Raw genomic sequence first — 16,636 nt, 5'->3', positions numbered from 1 at the left:
GCTCCACTCTATTGTGAAGACATCACTTTGGTCCATTTCAGTATTAGTGATGTTACACACTGAGGATGCACAACATGTACACTAAGACGTGCGTAGACGTGGGACTGGTGGAATCTGAATAAATGTATGAAGAGAAAAATAAGACCATGCACACTTGGCAACGTGCTTTTCATGTGTTTCAACATACATATTCCAGTCATGTCCCACATACTCATACACTCATACAAGCGGCTCACTTCAGTGCACATCATGCGGTAGTCCACACACTTACTGACCCTAGCAGACATGTGAAAGTCAGTGCTAGAATATTCTGTGAAAACTCTTTGAACATCGGCTGCCTCTTCAGTCTCTGGGACTGTTGTGTTTTTCTCAAACTTACATTTAGTTTCATATTGTCCAATGGAAGCAGACATTTTAGGCAGCAGCAGCAGCCTAAAGGGATATAAGGATCTGAAATGTGGGGCTATAAGACAGGGCACACAGGTACTCACCTTTTCTACTACTGCAAAGTACTCAGACACTGATAATTTTTAGTTTATGGTGTAGTGACATGCTATGAACACCTATGGTGTTTCCACTTCTGAACATTTGATGCTCTTCATTAAGTATATATTGTTTATTTCCATCACCGCAGCACACACAGAGCTCTGATGGAGGACTTTCCTTTATGAATGCGGGGCCGCAGCCTCTGGTTTTCCTCTGTCTTTACCAGCGCTGAGTAATGATCCACATGCTGGTCGGGGATGGACGGAGGAGCCCTGATGCCTGCTGGCCTGTCAGAGAAATGTGACAGCATCTAGTGTGCAGGGACAAACTGGAGAGTATAGCCTGCAGCTCTCAATCACTCCAGGGGCTGGCAGAGACACCCACAGGGAGCTGTCTTCCCTCTCTTTCATTTATCTCTTTCTCTTTCACCCCCTCTGTCTTTCATGTTCCCTCAGTTTCTAGATCTCTGCCTTATTTTGTCGCTTTCCCCCCTCTTTTTTCTTCTTTCTTCGTGATCCTCCTTTCATGTCAGCCTTGTCAGCATCTGTCCACTGTTCACAGATTTTACACAAACAATTGATCCTCGTGCCTGTTTCGTTGCTGCACACTGTCCGCGTCAATATCCGACCTAATCCAATGCCTGGCTGAGGCTCAGCTTGTTCAACTAGCACACATATGCACACATCCTCCCACCCACCCACCCACCCACCCACACACACACACACACACACACACACACACACACACACACACACACACACACACACACACACACACACACACACACACACACACACGATTAAACAGGCTGGCATCCACATGCTCAAACTCACAAACACAGAATTGAAAACATTTGATTTTATACAACACAGTTCCATTTTTTAGGGAATAGAAACCTTCAAGACTGCAGCACAGTAGCCGCATACAAGACTGAAGAAGGAGGATTTTCTATTAGATTTGAGCTGGCTGGAGAGAGAGAGAAAGAGAGAGAGAGGGAGGGAGAAGAGCGAGGCTGAGAGTTGCCTTCATTTAAACTGTTCTGCACTGAGGCTTTTCAATTTGATTATGAGGCTCCATTTCATAGAGCCTGGATGCTGCGTGCCATTCAGAATGAAATTGAGCCGTTGGTCGACTGGACAGGCAGCCCTCCCCGTGTCTCCTCTGCGGAGGCATCAGGGGACGACAAGGGCAACGCTGGCCCGCCGTGCCTTTCCGCCACACTGTTTCGTCGAGTTGCAGGGGAAATGCGAAAAGAGCCCGGGGCTTAGGTAGCTGGTCAAGTGGGCGAGAAGGTGGAAGTGATTGAGTGCTTTGAGGTTTTGGAATGGGACATGAGGACTCCTGCTGCAAAGTCAGTGACAAACTCTTGTGTTTTATAGTGGAAAAAGTCAGACATGCATCTTGGTATTTTGCCAGTCATGTCTTATGTCTCTTTCCTTGATATGCTTGTGCAGATGCTCTCTCTCTCTCTTTTTTTTGTTGTTTTTCTTGTATATTATTCACCAAATCTTTCCTTGATGTGAAGAAATGCAGAAACATATGTGTCAGTGTTCACACAAACTGACTGATGGAAAGTTTGCTCATATTTGGGTCAGTCCTGACCTGGTTCAGTGACGAATGAACACCAGAAACAGGTAACTATATCTGAGGATGTAACAGCAGCCCTGTACACTTGGTGTCCACCATCAGTCCTGTTCATTTACCTTACTGGAGCAACACTTCCCGGGATGTTCTCCTTTTACATGTCAGGCTCCTACTTTGCCCCATGGATGTCACAACATGGCTATATTACTCTGATTCATGGTCATGTAATTGGTCATTGGAAACCAAATTAGGGGTATATTTTGAGTCTCATTTTTCAGCTTTTAGGTCAAACATTTTAAGGGGAAATTATCTTTAAAAGGCTTGTGGTTCTGGTATTTAAAGGAGGAATCCAAAGCTAGATTGTAGATTGAACATGTTTTTTAGATTTAAGTTTTCAGTTTGCAAATCTGAGGTGAAAATCACTGAAAGCCCATGCGATGTTTGATGTGTTTGTCCAGTCTGGAACAGGATGGATTTATGTTTAACCGTAATAGAGACCTGTGAGTCATCTGTTGTACAGTCACAGATGTCACTCTGATCTATGAATCGACATCTTGAACTAATAAGACTAATGATTTTGGGTGTGTTATCTTGTTTGACTTGCTGTTATATCTTAACATGGTGAAACTTTTTATAAACATGGGCGAGGCCACCAATCCACCAACCAAGATCCAGAAAGATACTGAATTTTTTTTTTAAAATCCCATAGAGATATATTACAAGTGCTTCAAAGCATCTTATCTGATTAGCTTGGAACATGGCAAAGAAATATAGACCTTGTCTTTCATAGGTGGAGCGCAGCTGAAGCGCACCTGGTCAATACTGTTTAACTTCTCTCTTTTTTTTTATTCAATTGAGGAGAGGAAATCCAATATTCGCAGTTCACGTAATCGTCATGCAAGCGTCATGCAAGAGAGCCAATAGAAACAAATGTAATGGTCGCAGTTGCCATTTTGACATTTAAGGTATATTGATTGGTTCACGATGCCAACCTAAGCATTGAGTAATATGCAAGAAAACATTCCAGCTTAAAACTTACCGGTACCTGTTTTCCCTACCCAGCTGAGTTTAACGTGTAAAGATGAAAAGGCAGCAAACCCTTCTTTCATTCATCAGTCACTCTCCTGACGGTTTCTTTATTTGTTTTAAACCTTTATTCTCTGATTGGATGTTTCCAGTGCGGCTTCGTCTTCTCGGCTCAAGTAAGTAAATGAAATCATTCAAAGCACAAACTACTTGTGTCCATTGTTAAAAAAAAATAATAATAACAACACACTTTGTCTTTGCAAACGGAAGTGGTGTTAAGTGTTTATGTGAATATAGAGAGGGGAAGTGAGATCCGATCACAGGTGCTCACTGGAGACGCACGTGGAGACGCCAGGTCTGAGCAGGGCCTTTGTTTGAGGTAGCTTGTGTTGGATTTTGTCTCACATATTGTAGTCCAGAACCCGTATTTGCATATCAAGCATCTCAGAACCGCTGTGAGAGTTTGACTGAGACTAAAAATACTACAGAGTTATTCACTTCCTACACAAAAGCAGGAAATTCTCCTTTGAGAATGAGTGACATCATGTTGTGATGCTGAAAACCAAAGGAATAATGATATTTTGGAGTTGCTCGGTGCCATTTATCCGTGGATTCAACACATTCAAAAGACTGACAGGCTCATCTGCTGTAGAGCTTGAACCAGTAAAGACTTTAAAAAACATCAAAACTTGTTCAATTACACCCGTTGAGTTCAACCCATCAATATATCTACACCATCTTATTATGCTTAGCCAGTTCATGCATTTACCGTGACAACAATATTTGTCTAGATGATTTGGCAACTGTTGTTGTTGGACTTCTGTCATAGTCGCTGAACATCTGTGCTTCATGTTCAGTGATATTTTCGATACTGATATCGAGTCCTATTCGTGAGCTGTTCCTGATGCCGAGAAAATCCAAGGTATCTAGAAATCATCTATAATTTACATAATTTTGCGTGACAGTGAAAGAATTAAATATGTAGTGACTGATTCTCATAGTTGCATCTCTTACTCTTACTCCGGTAAGTTGTAAATTGCAAGAATTCACCTTTACCACTCTGTTCTATTTTTATCCGCTTATAAAAAAACCCCAGCATCGTGACCACTATTGGCATATCAGTATCTTTTTCTACAGTAGTTCCTGTCATTCAAACCAAAAGTTCACTCACTGCACAGTCTTCAAAAGTGTAGAGGGGTCCTAATGGCACAGATTAAAAAGCAATTTAATACAGAAAAGGGGATTAGAAACACTATGGGCTGCACTAATCCTTAACCTTTAGTCCTGTTCTCATGGAGCCACAATATGCGCAAGACGATAGCATCACAGGACCAGAGTTAGTAAATTTCCATTAGGGCCGCCCTTCTTTATTCCCACCAGCACATTTAAAGGCATTAGGCATGCTTTGTCAAGGCTAATAAAAAGGGCCAGTGGTGCTATCACACACCCCCGACTTGTTTCGGAAAAAGCACTGTTCCATGTGAAGTTTTCATAACCCATTATGATAATCTGCTGGAGTCTCTGAAGGGCAGGGGATAGACAGGCAGATAGATGCTTCTGGGGTGACTGCTCTACAGCCTCTGCATGGATAGAACATTTTCTGTCTGTGTCTCCTATCTGACAAGGAGAGCAGAAACGATAGAAGGCTAAATGTAAGAAGGGAAGAGTCTCCATGACATCGGGTTGGAAAACAAATGTGCAGATGATTTAAGTAAAAGGAGTTTAATGGATTCTCTTCTATCTCATGCAAATGAGAAATACCTACCTGCACGCATCACAATGTGTTCTTCAACTTGCCCTGAAGTTACCCTGAACCTCAACAGGCACAAGATGTACAGTGTACAGTATCCTTTTAGTTTCACAAGAAATGGGTTTCCTTGTTTTCTTCGTAAAATAATGTGAATCTCACGTTTGGTCTCTGTCGCACGCCTGATTGGAGAAGTTCCACATTTTCTTCTTCTCTGCTCTCTTTTGGGAAGCCCCGCTGCTCATCTCTGCAGGGGAAGAGTGTTTCTCTGACAGGAAACAGGGTCACGGCGGACATTAATCATTCATATCTAAATTTGTGCAGCGCAAAGATTCAATTTTCTGCACTTTGTAGGGTCCACTATTGGTTATATGGTTTTATTTATACATCAAAGTCCATTCATTATTTATTTGTTTTTGAGCCATCTAGTTTTGATGCCATTTTCTTGAAGCAAGACCTGGTACACAACAACATACTGTCCATTAAAGGAAGAATGCGAGGGGAGGCCTTGACTGTTGTAGTTTAAGTGTAAAACTGAGATTATTAACACAGATGTAAACGATTCTTGAGCGTATTCTTGAGTGTATGTTGCTGGACCTTGAGTATTTGGGACTTTCAAACAAAAACTGTTGATATTTTGGGTTCATACTGTACGCTTGCCACATGTCCTGCTGAGCACTAAATCTGTCTGCTTTTATAACCAAAATTGTTTTGCTAGATCCTTCCCTCTCCAGAGCCACAGAGATATAACTCCCACATCAATGCTCTATTTAAAGTCCACCTGTGTGCGTCTCTTCAACCCGCTGTCAGTTGTTACACCCTTTTGGTTGTGATAGTATTGTATTTATCACGCTCCTTCCTGTTCACAGGCCACTACTGAGCAGAAGAAGCTGAGCCATGCTGGATCCAAGCCCTCCCTCTCCGAGAGCAGCGGCCGACTCCCTCAGATAGCCATGAACACCTGCAAGTACAATGGCGGAGTGGTGAGACCACTAGTGGGCAGCCTGGCGTCCTCGTCGCGCCGCAACCTCGCGGAGCTCGACTCGGAGACGCAGCCCTTGCAGACGCTGCACAGCTCTGGCCTGGAGGTGGTGGTGTCCAAGGGCAACGGTGGCGAAGACCCCAGCAAGGCGTCCAACGAGAGCTTGGTCAGGGAGGGCAGCGGGCATGGTGGAGGCAGGGCGCCGCAAAAGAAGAATAGGGACATTGGCTACAAGCTTGGCCACCGGAGGGCACTGTTTGAGAAGCGAAAGCGACTCAGTGACTACGCACTCATCTTCGGGATGTTTGGGATTGTTGTCATGGTGACAGAGACGGAACTGTCATGGGGGGTTTACACTAAGGTAGGTTGTGCATGTGTGTGTGATGCATGAGTGGGAGCTTTGTGTGTTGTCAATGCTATTGTTTGTTTTTGAGTTGTGTGGGGTTGGCAGCTGTCAGATTTATGAAGAGTGATTATTAGCACAGACACTGACGTACATTATCTAACAAAGGTGTTGGGAATATTGCATGAATATAAATAAAAAGGTATCATGTGATCTGCACAGTGGCTAATAATAATAATCTATCAATTGGATTAATTAAGTCTCACATTTTTTCAGTACTTTCTTGACTGTAGACCTGGTTTTGAAAATTAATTAATTATTGGCATCAGATTGGAGTTTAGCCAGAGGACTGGTTCCTCCTCTGGTACCATTGTGGTTGTCTGTCATTCCCTTTGAAGACAGCATCTATCACAACCTCACAGCAGGAGAGCGGGAGATGGAGAGAGGGATGGTGCAGGGAAGAGAAGGACGAATGTATATATATATATATATATATATATATATATATATATATATGTGTGTGTGTGTGAGTGTGTGAGTGAGTGAGTGTGTGGAGAAAGAGAGATTTAGACAGAGAGATAAAGACACGCAGAGATGAAGAGAAAGGTCAATAGGAATAAAAGATGGGAATAAAGTTCCAGATGTTTCAAACGGCCTGAGAGCAGATGAAACAGCAAACTATAGGAAAAGTGGGGGACTCTTTAGCAAGGACACCAGCAGACAGTTTAGAATCAGGGTCATGGTGGCCAGGTCACCACCCCTTGACCTGCCACTGTCCTTTTGTGTCAGCCAATCAGGTCTGCTGTGTCAGGCTATTTACGGAAGAATATGGCTCACTCAGTGCACTCGCAGCAGCTTCTCCTACAGTAGTTACTGGGCTGTTTACTTGGGAGTTGACATTGCAGTGCACTGCAGTATATGATAGGTCACAGAACAGGTGTGTTTCATCTCTGGAAATAAGGCCGTCTTTTACAGTAACAGTGCAGTCTATACGTGGGTAAAATCTGAACAGGACTGAAGACCTTATAGGTGGTTTTGCATGTTTGAGTCCATTAACTATAAATTGTGTTATTTACAACTAAGTACTGTTGATCACTTGGGGTTGAAACATCACAGACATTTGATGACATAGCACCATAAAGTTGATATGGCTAACATGTTAGCAAACAGCCGTCTGTTCACACATCCAGCATTAGTATTCATTTAGAGTCATGGCTCTGGTAATCAAATGTAAGTCATTTACCATCCTTGGCTGATGACATCTCTATGGTGCAGCTTTAACATTAATGCTGCTTATTGTCCAAAGCAAAATACAAGATTTTCTATTTATTGTCTACCTTCCAGGCAGCCGTTGTTTTCTGTTTCTTTCACCTTGGTTTGAAAATGGATTTGTAGTGTCTTGAAACTTAACCTGTGATACATAATGTTTTAAGGATATATAAGAATATACTAAGAATAACGTGGTCTAACCACAGTTGGGAAGACAAGTTGTTTTATAATGCAGAATTTGTCGCTGCTGCATCTGTGGGTGGTGGTAGTTTTAATTCTTTGTTTGCGAACTACCAAAGAATAAGAGAGGTTTGTTCCCTTTTTAGACAAACACATTGCAGCACCGTACGGTATGGAAGGGGGCTCAAAGCACTTCTTTTTTTAAAAAGCGATTTTAGATTAGCTTTTGAGGTTTTGTATCTCAAGTTACATTACTGTCACATGGTGCTGCAGCTGTGAGAAAGAACCATTTTCAAAACTCTGGTGCTTTCAAGGATGCTTTGACATCCAAATTTTTAGTCACCTGCCAAAAATCTTTTAATGTCTGATCTATACTGTTAAAAATATTGTGTGTCATCTGACATTTCAGATGTAAGGGCAAATCAAAGCTTTTGATGAGTTATGAAAATCATAAGCATTAATTTCTGTATGTGAGTTGCAGGGTTGGGCTAAAACGTACAAAACAACTGACTTTCCTTTCACAAGGGTTAGATTTTTCTCCAGTTGTTTCTGAGAGATGTATTTGAATTTTCAAATGTGTTTTTGATTACACATAGGTGTGTGTGTGTGTGTGTGTGTGTGCGCGCGTGCGTCTGCACAATATACTAAGTCGGTGTGGTAATCTATAGGATGATTTATGGGGTTTTAAGAAAGTCAATAGGTTTGTCTGTGACTGTTACTGAGTGGGGTTCAGTCCATTCATCAAGCTGACCTCAGCTGAAATGGAAATGACCTCCCATCCCTGAGTGGCACAGCACCCCCCTCCCCCCACATCAGACAGGTAGCATGTGCTGCGGATGGTCACATCACACAGCAAACACTTGAGGCTCTGCCAAGGTTTTCTGAGTCCTGAAGGAGCGAAACACGTTAAGAGGCAGTGAGCGCTGGGACTGAAAAATCCTTGAACCTCTGGCAGGTGGATTAATTGGTTTATTCAATGTTATTTCAGCAGGGACTTCTCAAAACAATTTCAGACATTAGGATGTCTTGCGAACATGTCGCTGACCTGAGGGGCAAAGCAATCTAGTTGATAGCTAAAAATACCTTCTGTAATATGGACCACCGAAGGACAGAGTAATATTGAGCAGCTCTCACTGTCATCGCACTGACAATTATGAATGTTATTTCCACTTGTTGTTTTTGTCATTTGTTTGTGTTGTTATTATAATAGCAACCCTGTGATCATTAGCCTGCTGCAGAGCGGCATTTTTACACCATGGTTGTTAAATTGATTTATCAAATGGCATTTTACCAACATAGAGGGGGAGACTTGAGTAGTACAGGTTCTCATTTCCTAGATCTATGGCCCCCATACACACACACACACACACACACACACACACACACACACACACACACACACACACACACACACACTGCAGCATTAGCATCCAGCTGGCCTATTTATCTCCAGCAACGCTCACTGTGGTGGCCCCCCTGCTAATGCTACCCTTGCCTTTTCTGCACCTACCATTAAATGCAAAGTCCCCCAGTTAGCGCTGGGCTTTGATTAATTGGTAGTTTAGATAGTGGGGAACAGCGTCCATAGATAATATCAGGCTGCACCTACACCTGCAGCTGCATTGTTTAGTAACATCCTGACTGCACTGTTTGTGTGTAAAACCCCATTATCTGGTCTCACTTAGACTTTTAAACTAATAAATGGTGTGTATACATGTGTGTGTGTGTGTGTTCTATTGTGCCTATGTAGGTCTATATACTTTTGCAAAAAGGTGCTTATGTGTATGCACAGGTTTATTTGGGGATATTTGTTACTCATGTGCCTTTTTTTTTAAACCTTCTGAAAAATTAAGTAGTGAGATACAGCAAAAAATGCACTCAGCTTTCACTTGAATTCTACTTATTTTGCTAAACTACCTAATTTCACCTTGTTGCTAAGCAGTAACATATGAAAACATGAAAATGAATAATGAATGCTAGGAACAGTTTATATTTTTATTCCTATGTATAAAATTAGATTGTGTATTTTAATAACAAATGTCTTAATTGCTTTAATTTAACATGGCTATTTCTAATATTATTTCCTCTTTTTTTCTCTCACCACAGGAATCTTCATACTCATTTGCACTGAAATGCCTTATCAGCCTTTCCACTGTTATATTGCTTGGTCTTATAATAATGTACCATGCCCGGGAAATCCAGGTGAGTCTACCACAGGAAAAAATGACTTCATTTTATTATACTAGCAGCTTTTGGGATGAGTGTGGTGATAATGATGGTAGTAATATTGATAACTAGGAGGAAGAAGATTTCTGATTTGGCAACTGAGCTAAACTAAAAATAGTTTTAATTGAAATTGAATATTTTTTTGTGTTAAAAAGGAATGAATTGATGCTGATAATACATTTATGATGTGTATTTTTAATTTTCTATAGTATTGTACACCATTATATTGCATTACATGTGTAATATTATGTATATTGAGGATTGTTTTCTTTCCAGCATTTTACTGCATCTCATCTTAAGCCATTCCTTGTTGCTCAGCTTGGTTTAAAGTTACTCTGGATTACATCCCACATACAGAGCTTTTCTAGATGTCTTCAGCATCATTTTACACCCATTTTAACCGCTTTCAGCATGACCTCTGGGGAGCTTGACTAGAATTTCAAATAAAATCTGTAGGTTTGGTCCAAACAATATCTGTCTCCCAGCTCAATAGCAGAGGATATGAAAATTGGAGAAATGCTCAAAGAATAAAAAAAAAATCTCAAGCTTAAAAAGTGGCATATGGAAGAAAGTGCTAAGAGACGTCCTTGGTGTATGTTTGTTTTTCTTCAGCTGTTTATGGTCGACAATGGTGCGGACGATTGGAGGATAGCCATGACGTATGAGCGGATCTTCTTCATCGTGCTAGAGCTGCTGGTGTGTGCCATCCATCCCATCCCGGGCCAGTATGTGTTCACCTGGACGGCGCGGCTGGCCTTTACCTACACGCCGTCAGTGGCCGACGCTGACGTGGACATCATCCTCTCCATCCCCATGTTCCTGAGACTCTACCTGATCGGCCGGGTCATGCTACTCCACAGCAAGCTGTTCACGGACGCTTCGTCTCGCAGCATCGGCGCCCTCAACAAGATCAACTTCAACACACGCTTTGTCATGAAGACCCTCATGACCATCTGCCCAGGAACTGTTCTGCTGGTGTTCAGTATATCCTCCTGGATCATTGCTGCATGGACTGTGCGCGTCTGTGAGAGGTAAACACAGGGTTGTCAGTAAAGGTCGAATAATGGACGAAATTGAAAAACGAAATGGCTCACGCACAATCACAAGTTGTGGATTACTAGACACCTTTCCTTCCTTCACTCCTGTCACTGTTTTGTCCCACGCTTCTCAGTGTTACCTTGTTTTCTGTCGCTCATCTGCACTGGTCCACAGAAATGTGTGGAATCATCAGGATAGGTTACATGTTAATACTCTACACAAGTGTACAGGAAGGCATACACAGACACGCCCACATACTACTCCACTGCCTGAGTGTTTAAAAACACCCTGACATACGTTTCATTAGCTCAGCAATTGCTCCACGACTCCCCACTCCTTGTTTTTATTGCTATTTTAGATGGCTTGTCCATAATTCATGAGTGTCTAATTGTTTGTTTGCTGAATGGTTTGTTTTGGTAATGCAGAGCAGCCCCCAGGATCCCCTAACCCGTTTTCTCCCCAAAACTGCGCATCGCGCTTCGTCTCAAGGGGGCAGCAACGATTCTGACTGAAAATGAAAGAGGCAGGGAGAAATGAAAAGCTTTTTTTTTTTTCTTCCTTTCTCGTTTTGCATTTACATAGGGAAATGAGACATTAATGCCAGCTTTGATGTTTTAAAGTCATTTTTGCATTAGTTGGAGTGGAAAGGGGGCTTGAGTAGGGTGGGTGGAGAGTGGAAGAAGATCTATAGCAGCAGTTCTTGTCAGACCCAATATGATACTGTACATGTGCTGCACTGTAAAAGTTAAGCCTCAGCTCAGAGGAAGGCTTTGCTCTCAGTCTTTCAGCCAGGCCCTGACTACAGATGCTCAGTGTCCTCCTGCAGCTCGCCTCGCCTGCTTTTACTAAGTACCTTCCCTCCCTTCCTCTGCCTCTCCTCTTAACTATCCTCCTGTGTTAACACCTGGCACTAACCACCCCCACCCTTACCCCCCACACATGCCCGACCCTGAATCCTCTCGGACCCTCAGCACCTTTAACTGTTGGTTGGTGGGTTTAAACCTCCTTGGGTGGAACCCAATCAGGTGATCTGGAACACAGAGGCAGGACAGTGAGGTCTTGATATTTGCATCTGTGCCAAAAAAGAAAAACAACACAACAGCCGTTTGAGTATTGTTAGTAGTGTCTCTATATAGTAAAGTTCATATGTTGCTACACACTCTCTTTCGCTATCTCAGCCTTAGATTTAACCATGAAATATCCTAAATTGTCCAGTAATTTAACATCAATGCCATCATTTGGTCTTTAGTACCTCATTATGTACGGCAGGAATTCCATATGATTTACACCAAAAAAAAATGACCACGGTGGAGATCTGACGCTGCACACCCCTAATAGTACAGTATGCTGGTGCCAGTTTGGAAATCTGGATTTTAAATAGATGATTAGATGAGAACCACAGAATCTCTGATAGAGTCTTGGTAGATTGTTTGCTCACACATACACTGACACACACTGTGACACACTTTCCATGAGCAGTGCATGCCGTCAGTCCTTTGGTTTCAGTTTCAGAATAACGTGTGTTCAGCGGGGTGGATTTGTGTATGTATGTCTATGTGTGTTACTACGGTTGGGTGCAAGCATGCACATGTAGGTGTGTGCACGTGCGTGTGTGTGTGTGTTTGTATAATGTTTTGTTGTACTTTCTATTTCCCCACTATGCTGCTCCATAGGGATACCATGTGAGTCCTCGTTCTCTAGCCGTGGAAAAACCAACTTATCATTTTTGCACCGAGCTGGCGCCACTGCTGCCCCGAGTGGGGTTTGGAGGGTGGGGGTGGTAGTGGGGAGAAGGGGCAGCCCCTCTAAAACAATTACCCGATGATCCTTTCCAAACTCAGTGTGGCAAAGGAGGATTAGGTAGGCCCTCTAGTTGGCATGAAAGTGGCACCATCCTTCTGCAGGCTTTTAGTGGCTATAGGAGGACAGGAGAGACCAACGGTGTGAGCAGCACTTTGAAGCAAGCGTCTCTTTGCTAACTGTTGTGTGTTAGGCCGGTAGGGACTTGAGGAGGAGGTGGAGGAGGAAATTTGTGCTAAAATGGAGCAGCTCCTTCAAGTCACCTTCACGAGTCTGCCAGAGGGCAATTTGTCTTTTCTCATTTTTTTCTCTCCCTCTCCTTATGCAATTGTTATAGATCTATATTGCACAAAAAGTCTTTTTAACAGCAACTCCAAAGATTTGTCGAGGAGCAAAAGCCTTTCTGTTCTTTGTGTTCACACATTACCATCCCATTATGTGTCTCCCTTCACAAAATTAATTGAACAGTGTTGTAGTGGTTTTCCGCGGACTTTTGTTTCTTCTACTGCAAAGATTTTGCTCTAGAAATTGTCTCCTGTAGCCAAAAGAAGGTCTGTGTATCCAAGGAGAGGACAAATGTCAAGTCATTTTGCGTATTAGTTAATGTCATTTTGGTCTGGGGTCTGTCTCGCTATCTAGCACAGCATGATTTAGGTCGCTAAATATATATAGTTTATCACTAGTGTTACACAGTTCAAAGTTAGGCAGGTAAATGAGGGCATTGCTTTCCATTATTGCACAGTTTCCAGTTTCTTAAATGGAGACACTCTTGAAGGAGGAGATTGTTCTGTGCTGACAGCAGTGTCTCCAGTTTTTGTTTACATCCATGAACCGAATGTCCTCATCCCCCTTTGTCCCCTCCTCTTGTGAACATGGAAACAGCATGCAAGCTTCCATGTTTACTTATCAATCCCATCATTTCAAGTAAAATAAAAGGGGAAAAAAAAAGAGGCGCTTGTTTCCCAAAGTGCTGTCTGTGACTTTTGTATCTTCTTTTAAATGCGCCGTTACACTGTCACATTGACCACGCTCCTGAGCCAATCGAAGGGCAGTACGATGTGAGATTGGACGAGCACGGAGTCTACCTGGAAAATGCCTAGATGGGGGGAATGAAAGACACATAACCAGGGGAACAGAGAGGGATGGAGGGGTGGAGGGAGGGCAGAGTTGGGAGGAATGCTAATGTTACAGTAGATGGATTTAACGCTGGTCACTGGCCCCCTTTCCCTTCTTTCTTGATACAGCCCATCTTCAGAGCTAACCTACCTCAACTAAGCTCCTTAACTAAGCTCTTTTGGCTTCTCCCTCACTACCATAAGGCTCCCTCCCTCTCTCTCTCTTACCCCTGACTGATCCTTTGCAGATCTCCTACTGTACCCATCTAACGTGGCATGCTTTGCAGTTTTTCGTCATCGCTCCCTACTACTGATTCCCTGTCCCTTTGCCTTCCGTTATCCATAAGAAGCAGGCCCAATCCGGCCAGACCTCAGTTAGACACTTGCATGCATGCCTTGCCTGCCTCCCTGGTTTCTTGCTCCTTTTTCTCTTTAGCTGTTATCTAATTCTCTTCCTCTCCTGTTCTAACTCTGTTATCTGAAACAAAACGCTCTATTTCGAGGCGATGTGAGACTGCTGTTTCTCACCTCGCTTTCTCCAGCGAGGGGACCCGTAGGCTACGTTAAAGACAAGCTCTCAGAAAGTTTAGCTGACTTTCCCTCAGAGCACAGCACCGGATTATCAGGCTTGAGTTACTAGTCAGCTACACCTACACCCAAGGTCTGACATCCAGATTGTGTCATCGCTTAGCCACAAGATACAAACAGTGCCAGCCAAGAACAGACTGTCCGAATGTGATGTCTAACCAGAGAAACACACACCAGTGCAACTTGAACTGTCTCACACCAACCGCAAGTTTATATAAAATATTCAGCTTTATTTTACAACTTTGCAGTTTCCAGACTACAAATGCAAACACACTGATCCGTCTCTGAATAGACACAATTTTGACTGTGCTGATGTCCCTTTCAGTTTGTTATTACAGTAGATTCATATTTATAATGTAATGCAACAACATTACACTCTGGGTGGCAACAGAAGATGCCTCCTTGATTCCACTGGCTTAACTGATGATGACAACTCTGAATCGGGTCCATTCATTCCAAGAAGCTGAGTTTCTCCAAGGACAAATCTGACGGACATTGCAGAACTAACACAGTCCTTGTTTTAAAAAAATGATCCAAAACAAATGCCAACCTAAAGCTAAACCCTAAGACTCACAAAGTGAGCTCTCTATAAACATGCAGTGCCTTACTCACTATCAAACTAAGTGTCCAATAGACCTTTACCTTCATCTGAATCATTCACAAAATTATCTTTAAAATAAGCATCTCCTCCACAAACACAGTTGGATCTTATGCAAATTGTCGCAACCTCAAGGACGAGGGTGGATTCTCCATGGTTTGATGACTCGATCTGATAACCTGTTTTTAAACTATGCACGCTCTGCAGGCATAGTATTGATTGCCGCCTATGGCAAAGTCATATACAGAGCTCACAAAGCATGTTTGCATAACAAGGAATGTGAAAGTGATAAAAGTCCAAAGATATGATCAGAATATGCACTGATGTGCATGAGCCGAGCCAGTGCTGCTCTTTGCTTACAAGAGAAGGTTGTAGTAGCTTAAAGTAAAAGCTTCCTCTGTCTGTTACTGTTATTATTTTCAGTCTGGCTCAGAAATACACATGACAGCAAGCACTGCATTCACTACAACTGTTTTTTTCTTTCTGAAGGATACAAAAAGTAGTCAGAAAGCTATACAAACCGTGGTAACATTACTCCTACAAGTTTAAGAGATTTCTAACACTTATGTAGCTGCTGTGACTATGAAGTGTTACCATCTGCCTGATGTCTGTGTTGCTAGGTAGGTACTGGTGTTCTGTTTATGCGCTGAGAGAGATAAGAATTGGTTTTGATTTAGGAGCATTTTCTAAACTAGTCTGAGTTTTGAAAGTCAGCTTTAATTTACCCGTTGATGTCTTGCTGCAGAAATTGACTTAATGCTGAGTCTCATGTTCTCTAGCTTTGTTTTCATGTGAGATTTGAGCGATGGCAGAGAAGAAGAGATGTTAAATTGTGTAGGTATATATTTCCAAGCAAATGTGGCAATACCATGATAACTTTAATCTGCTGTCAATGTATGGCATTAAACTATAGGACTAAAGTGTTTTTGATAGCCTACTTGTGAGTTCTGCATCTCTTCAAGCTTCTAGAACTGCATCCCTTTACCTCAGGTAAAATCTACTATCTATTACCACTAGAGCTACATTAAAGCTTTGATGGGGATCAAAATGCTCTGACTAGGGATCTGCCATAGGCTAGGACTGAATCAAAAACTGCAACATGTTTTTTAGCCCAAGCTCAATTCAAACAAGTATTTCTAAGTCATAAATGTGTCAGATGCCTTTGCAGAGTCAAGTCTCCCTTGTTGGCAAAATGTAACAAAACTAACTAAAATCTTGCCATCACTGATAAACACTGATAAAGAGTATCTTTGACTTTTTTGTTGCATTAATATATACAAGCTGACAATCCCCTAAATGTCACAAAATGTGCCAGCAGGTCTGGGGAGTCGGGGAACAGACTAATGGATCAGATAATGGTTAGTGAAACTCTGAACCCATATTATACTGATGTAATCGAAACACTGGGTGCAGCATGTGCTCTAAGACTGAGCAATTAAACAAAGTCAGTGCTATGAAACCTTTGTATACTCCAATAGTGTATCAGACATTGTTGGGTCAATGAATTAATAAGAAGGAACTGAAACTTGAAAACCTTAAAAATGTTTTGGGTAGGTATTTAATGGGGCACCTGAATGTGGGCACATATTAAGGAGGTAGTTGATAACCTTTCAGATTGCAAGTGTGGTGTTGTGGGCAGAGGTACAGCAAATAA

At 42.3% G+C, this 16,636-nt stretch overlaps 1 protein-coding gene across 3 annotated transcripts in view; it reads left to right on the top strand.

Moving 5' to 3' along the window:
* The window catches only part of kcnn1a (potassium intermediate/small conductance calcium-activated channel, subfamily N, member 1a), a 39,621-nt gene that overhangs the window by 9,081 nt on the left and 13,904 nt on the right, over positions 1-16,636 (top strand). For 2 of the 3 annotated variants that reach the window (XM_041055166.1, XM_041055164.1), the window contains exons 2-4: positions 5,713-6,186; positions 9,724-9,819; positions 10,456-10,874. In XM_041055166.1, the coding sequence (XP_040911100.1) occupies positions 5,797-6,186; positions 9,724-9,819; positions 10,456-10,874 (905 nt within the window). In that variant the 5' untranslated portion in view covers positions 5,713-5,796. Of the gene's footprint in view, positions 1-3,158; positions 3,273-5,712; positions 6,187-9,723; positions 9,820-10,455; positions 10,875-16,636 lie in introns of those variants that run through there. The other variant, XM_041055165.1, reaches the window with a different exon arrangement.

This window comes from Toxotes jaculatrix, chromosome 14 (assembly GCF_017976425.1).
Source record: "Toxotes jaculatrix isolate fToxJac2 chromosome 14, fToxJac2.pri, whole genome shotgun sequence".
Lineage (NCBI taxonomy): Eukaryota > Metazoa > Chordata > Actinopteri > Toxotidae > Toxotes > Toxotes jaculatrix.
This window is presented reverse-complemented; position numbering and strand designations above follow the sequence as displayed.